This window comes from Buceros rhinoceros, unplaced genomic scaffold (assembly GCF_000710305.1).
Source record: "Buceros rhinoceros silvestris isolate BGI_N320 unplaced genomic scaffold, ASM71030v1 scaffold36471, whole genome shotgun sequence".
NCBI lineage: Eukaryota > Metazoa > Chordata > Aves > Bucerotiformes > Bucerotidae > Buceros > Buceros rhinoceros.
Window position 1 is genome coordinate 29,628 of NW_010394310.1, and position 6,205 is coordinate 35,832.

The 6,205-nt window shown below is 51.2% G+C and overlaps 1 protein-coding gene across 1 annotated transcript; it reads left to right on the forward strand.

Annotated features, from left to right (window-relative positions):
* The first annotated feature begins 431 nt into the window (after positions 1 to 431).
* LOC104501396 (transmembrane protein 45B-like) lies at positions 432 to 4,190 on the forward strand. The gene is made up of 5 exons (XM_010145196.1): positions 432 to 635; positions 968 to 1,180; positions 2,184 to 2,368; positions 3,200 to 3,345; positions 4,073 to 4,190. The coding sequence occupies exons 1-5, from the start codon at positions 452 to 454 to the stop codon at positions 4,188 to 4,190; spliced, it is 846 nt and encodes a 281-aa protein (XP_010143498.1). The 5' UTR covers positions 432 to 451.
* The last annotated feature ends 2,015 nt before the right edge of the window (positions 4,191 to 6,205 follow it).

Consider the following 6,205-nt stretch of genomic DNA (forward strand, 5'->3'; position numbering starts at 1 on the left):
CAAGGAGCTTAACTGTTTGCCCTGTGTGTTGACTCTCCTGCCCGGTCCCCAGAAGCCCACCCTGCCCTGGTCTGCAGCGGATGCTCTTGCTCACACCGGCAGAAGGGCAGGAAAAGCAGGAGCTGCTGCTGGGAGGGATCCCGGGGGCTGCAAAGTTTTTGGGCTGGTGTGTCAGAGATTGCAGCAGATATGGGGCCTCTGCTAAACTAGTCTGGGCTCCGGTTTTTTCAGGTATTTCCTCATCTTGGGGCAAGGACGGCAGAGATGTTCATACCTCTCACGTTTGGAGGGTTTCCCCGTGCTCCTTCCTATTCCCATGCGCCCGGTCAAGCCTTCTCTAGCTCTCCCTGAAAGAGAAATCCCATTTTTTCCAATGTTATGTCAAACAACTCGTGTAACTTGTATAATGACATTGTTTTTCTTTGCCTTGTAGCCAGAGGAGGCTGCGGGGATGGCGAACTTCAAGGGTCACGCACTTCCAGGCAGCTTCTTCCTGCTCTTTGGGCTCTGGTGGTCTGTGAAATACCCGCTGCAGTATCTCAGCCAGAAAGTAAGCAAGAAATCTCACCAGATTTATTGTTTCCAGCGCGTGGATGCCATCGAAGGGGGAATCAAAATCGTCTTTGCTCTAATAGGTAAGAGTTGTATTCTAGTAGCTGTGCTGGTAACTTCCCAGCCCGTAGTGATGACTGTACTGGAGTCCTTACTCCAGAGGAACTGGTCCAGATGTGGAAGGATGCATCCTTGGTGTTCATCTTGTCTCGATCTCCATTAGAGTTTGATGTGAAAAGACCAAATCTCGTTCCCTTTCCCAAAGCTGAGCTACTATTAATACAGGCAGGCGCGATCTTTATCCCTAACCAAAACCATCAGCTCGCGCCTCAGGACCCCCCCGCAGCAATGAGTAGCATCAACCATCATTGCGTATAAACCATCGGGAACGGCGTGACCTTGCGTGTCCGTGCAGGGATGCTGGCGGAGCAGTTCGTCCCGGATGGTCCGCACTTGTACCTCTACAGCGGGGAGAACCGCGACTGGGTGAAGCTGATGAACTGGCAGCACACCACCATGTACCTCTTCTACGGCCTCTCCGGTGTGGTGGACGTCCTCACCTACGTCTCCCAGGTGGTGCCACGGGGTCTGGACCGCCTCATGCTGTCCTTGGCTGTGTTTGTTGAAGGTCAGTAGAAGATGGTGCTTAATTTGGGGAGGGATTGGAGGGTGAGTCAGAGAGGGACTAAAATTTGTCATTCTGAGATACTGGTCTGAACACCCCTGAAGACAGGACAAGTTGCAGGTGATGTATTACCGAAGGGCTGTCTGTAGCAAGATGGGAAATACAGGCATCAGTAGGTCCTGCCTTTGCCTGGTTTGGGCTTTCTGAGGTGACAGTGGTGCGAAGCAGCAGACTGAGTTTCCTCACTATGATAAACGGCTGGTGGATGCTGCATTTATCTTACATCTACAGAGCTGTTCACGTGCCCTCGCGCTCCCCCGCGAGAGCCATTAATTGCACTGCAGGCATCGTCATCCTCATCTGCTTGCATCGCACATGGCACATTCAAGTGACTTATTCCAGCTTCGGCACCTCATGAATATCATTTTGTCTTCAGGCTGTCTTGCAAGTCGCGAGCCAGGATTTCAGACCCCTCTTGGGTCACACAGGGGAAAGACGCTAGGAAATGAAGATCTGGCTTACATAGAAAACCCCTCGATGAAGGCGTATCTCCTGTTATTTCCCCTTCCCCAATCCCGGTGGGTTTTGAAGCAGTAGCAGGCGCAGTTCAACAAGTAGAGTTTGGCATGTCAGAAATGGAAATATATCACTTCCAACCGCCAGGGAAACGGTGAGGTTTAACAATGAAAAAGCAGGACCCGGCAGGAAGCCGGCTATGAGGGGAGGGTGATCTGAAGAGGTGACGGCACTGACATGGGAAGGAAGGAAACGATGCTTCTGTTGTCCTCTGCCTTTGGCCCCCACATTGCTCAGATACTCCTGCCTCAAGGCCAGGCATCTCATCCCTCCAGGATGGTGGGATGCCAGGAGGCCTGCAAGGGTGGCGCTATGTGAAGTCCCTTGTTTTCATGGTGACCCATCTCAATTCACCAGGTAGGCAGGTGATTTACTCTGTGGTCATGGTTGGTTGTCGATGTTATTCTAAACATTGTACGTATTTTGGCAGGTTGTCTCTTTTATTACCACGTCCTTCACCGCCCCATGCTGGATCAGCACATCCACTCCCTGCTGCTCATCGCCATCTTTTCAGGGGCCTGCAGCACCATGATGGAGGTCTTCCTCCGCGACAACATCGTCCTGGAGATGTTCAGAGCCGGTGTCACCATCGTCCAGGGAACGTGGTTCTGGCAGGTCAGTTCTGCCTTCTCTCATGGAGCAGAGCACCGAGGTAGGAGAGCAATGGGAGAAGAGGAGCAGCAGCCATGCATCACGTATCAATCGCGTGTCTCTGAAGGATAATTTTGCCAGGCTCGCTTCATAAATAGATCATAACCCAGAATGAAAATTTACTTATCACAGGTCATCTCTGATGAGTGCTCCTGCCGAAATAGCTGTTTGTCTTGGCTTATTGCTTCTCTGGGGGGAGCAGCAAAAGCGAGCGCTCGCAGCAACATCTTACAGTATCCAACAACCAAGTACTAATTGCTTAATGTGTCTAATGCACCCTGCAGCCCTCCCTCTGGTTTAGCAGAAAGATGCAAACCCCACCAAGCCATAAACGGGCTGAGTAAAGCTAGGGCCTGCTGCTCGCTGGGGTAGTACGTGTTGAAGCACAGAGGTCGGTTGGAGATAACCGCTCCCAAAACTAGGCTGCCAAGAAGACGTGCGAGTTCCCCGCCTCTTCCTCAGCCCCAGGGCTGCTGTGTGAACTCTGACTCGACTCCAGAGATTAGAAACTGAGTATTGTAAAATACTAAATTTGGAGGTTTTAAGGGATTCTGCAATGCAGAGGGACAGTTGTCTGGGTATAATAGAGGAAAAAGCAGGTGCGGGCTGGTTTTGCATGGCCTCTTCAACGAGGCCAGCACTATCTCAGCAAAATCCACTCTCCTGTCAAGGGCTCAAGTCCCTCGGTCACCATGAGGGTCCTGGTGATGACCAAGATGGACAGAGGGGTGCTGGAGGGCTTCAGGACATTGATTTTTTTCCTGCCCCAAGGTAATAAATTGCTTGTTCACCCAGATCGGAGTCGTGCTGTTCCAGCCGTGGGGAGGCCCGGTGTGGGATGAGCAGGACCACAGCAACATCATGTTCATCACCATGTGCTTCTTCTGGCACTGGGCAGCCACGGTGGCCATCCTGGCTATAAACTACACTCTCGCTTACTGGTACGACTGGGGCAGGCATATGGGTAGAAGTGGGGTGGGCAGGCAGGGGCTGGCGTGGCTGGAGTGAGATGCAGCCTGGACCACAAAGTCACAGCTGAAAAAGCAGCCCCTGGCTGCTGCGAGTTGCAGGGCATGATGACAAGCATGCACGTTATCTGTTGAGTGCGCAGAATGCCAAAGAGTGTCAGCAAGGGGCAGAGGCATTAAATGTGGAGAAGTCAAACAACTGAGCCCCTGAAGATGCTGCTGGAAGTCACGAGGCTCATTTTTTGCGCTATACTGAGCACTGAGACTCAAACTTTAACTCAATAGAGTAATCAAGGCACTTCCAGCACCCCCTCATGCTCTGTCTGCTCCCTTGCAAAGATTTCAAAGCGGTTGACTGTCACTGAGTTATTAGAGGCAACGTAGCCCTGTGGTGGCTAAAACATCACCAGCCCCTAGCACGGCTTTTCTGAGGGAATGGGAAGGGGATGATACCCACTTCCAGGGGTGCTGCTATAGCCTACGAGCCTCTGAGGGATGCTGCGTGGCTTGCTGAGACAGCAGCTAGAGAAGGGATGGTCTGGACTATGCAAGCAGAATAAAAAAAAACCCTAAACATCAACATTTTAGGCCCTCTGTAATAGTTTTTCCCCCTCTGTGTCTTCAGTACAAGGGCTCTTGGCTCCCCTGAACACTAGTTTGGGGGTTTTGCTAACAGTGATTCATTGGTCGTGTGTTACAGCTGCATCCAGAGGTTCAAGAGGGGAGGCAGAGAGCCCTACATCGGGCTCGGAGTCCGGCAGCAGAAGTGTGACACGAGCTCCCAAGCCGCCTTCTTAAATGGATCTGATGAAGAGTGAGGAGGATGCAGTCTCCTTCTCCAAGACTTGAAGAATCTGCTTTCCTGAAGAAAAAAATAATCTAATGAAATATTTACATTTTGGAAGAGCAAAGAGAGGTGCCACTGTTGTGCTGAGAAGCACCTTGCATGCATGGAGGGTACCTGCCCTCCATCCGTACCCGAACGACGCTGTCTCTGAAACAAGCACCGTTTGCAGTGATTTTTAGCAGCAAAATTTAGTGCAGAAATTCGACATGATGAGGTCACTCCGTCCTGTGGGCTCCCACGTGTGTTTGCAGAGGGATGGAGGGTGCTCTTTGGCCGGCTGCCCTTTCTAAGAGCCTGGAGGCTTTGACCTGCCGTGATCGAAGTCAGGGAAACCTCCAAGCACCTCCGGATCAAGGCATCCTCCCGAGGAGGAGGAGGAAAGGAGTGTTGAATGTGTGGTTATGTCAAATTTGCAACACTGCAGCTCGATGGTACACAACAGATTTTATTAGCTGGGAAGTGAAGAGGGGTTTTGTTAACAGTTTTCACATTCACTTGCAGGTTGGAAGAGTGAATAAATGTGAAATAAAAATCCTCGCTGAGCTGATATCCTTAAATTTAAGTCTGATAAATTATAGAGTGCGTAATAATAGCTTAGAAAAATCCACCCCTCAGACCTGTAAAGCCTGGAGGGCTGTAAGATACATGGCAAAGCAGCAGGGATTCATGAAACGTCCCAGTTTTCCACCAAAGATAAAGCCCTCGGCTGGCACAGTGAGACGAAACAGGCACCTTTTTGCTGTGAGGCTGCCTTTGCCAGCTCATTTCTTGCAATGTCACCTCCTAGATAGGAGGAAAACGTGCCAGCAGTGAGTGCAGGGATTAAAAAATATAGATATGAAAAATAAACACCAGCAGGAGCTGCACTGCAACTGCACTGCAAGCGCCTGGGGCTGGAGGGGAGCTCTGCACCAGAGTCTTCTCACCGCTGCGTAACATGGCAAAGTGGGGGGATAGCAGCTGATTTTTGGGCTCATGACCCCAAATCACCCTTTAACACCCTTTGCCTTGTGCAAAGAGCTTGCGGCAGACTAAGGGGGCTACAGCCTGGATTTTATTGCTTATTAACAGCGCTATAAAGGCTAACGAGCTTCTCTCGAATGCCAGGTTTTTGCTGTTTGCCCCACAGAGCCGATTTATTTGGCAGGACTGGACACGGGGAGGTGCAAACAGTACAAAGAGAATGAGGCAGTGGAGCGGTGCATCTCCATGCACCCATCTGGTCAACGCTGCGCAATTAAATCTCACGAGCTGTAACCGCTGAACACAACGAGCATTTTGCAGATAAGGGTTTGGTTTTTTCTGCCCAGTGGCATAGTTTTTCTAAACGGCACAAATTCCTCGTGCTGCTGCGCTGAGACGCAGCCCGGGGAAGAGTCATGCCCCGATGGGCGGAGAAAACCCCGTTCGCAAGGTGGCAAACGGAGTTATCTACAGCGCTGCGACACAGCGACCGAGCAGCAGCAAGGGCTGGCGTGGTGCCCTGGGTTATTTCCGCTCTGCCCTGAGTTGTTTTCTCTCACCAAACAGCCTCAACATCCCTATTCCCATGGAGGAACCGCAGGAGGGCGGCGGAGCTGGTGCTGGCCCTGCAGGACCACCCTCCTCCTCGCCACCCCCAGGAGTCAGAGGTTGTTTCCACCCCAGCACCAGGTTAACGCTGACCTTGCCTTTTCACAGCACTTCTTGCTTTCAGGCGTTATTCAGTTCCTGACAACTCTCTTTGCTGCTCTTAATCGAGTTGCCGGCTCCTTTCACCCCAAGGTTTTCTTTGTCCCTTGTCACTTGGTGGCCACACAACACTTTTCCCCTCTGTAGCACCCGGTGTCTGGAATAGTTTTGGTCTGCCTCATTAACTCCCACCTCCTACAAACATCCCAGGATGTTTTTGCTAATTTGTTTTCTGACTCCGGAGCACATTTTTTTCCCAAGGTATGAAGGTCAGTGGAGGAGGAGAGATGCAGCCTGTGATTAAGCAGGAAAATA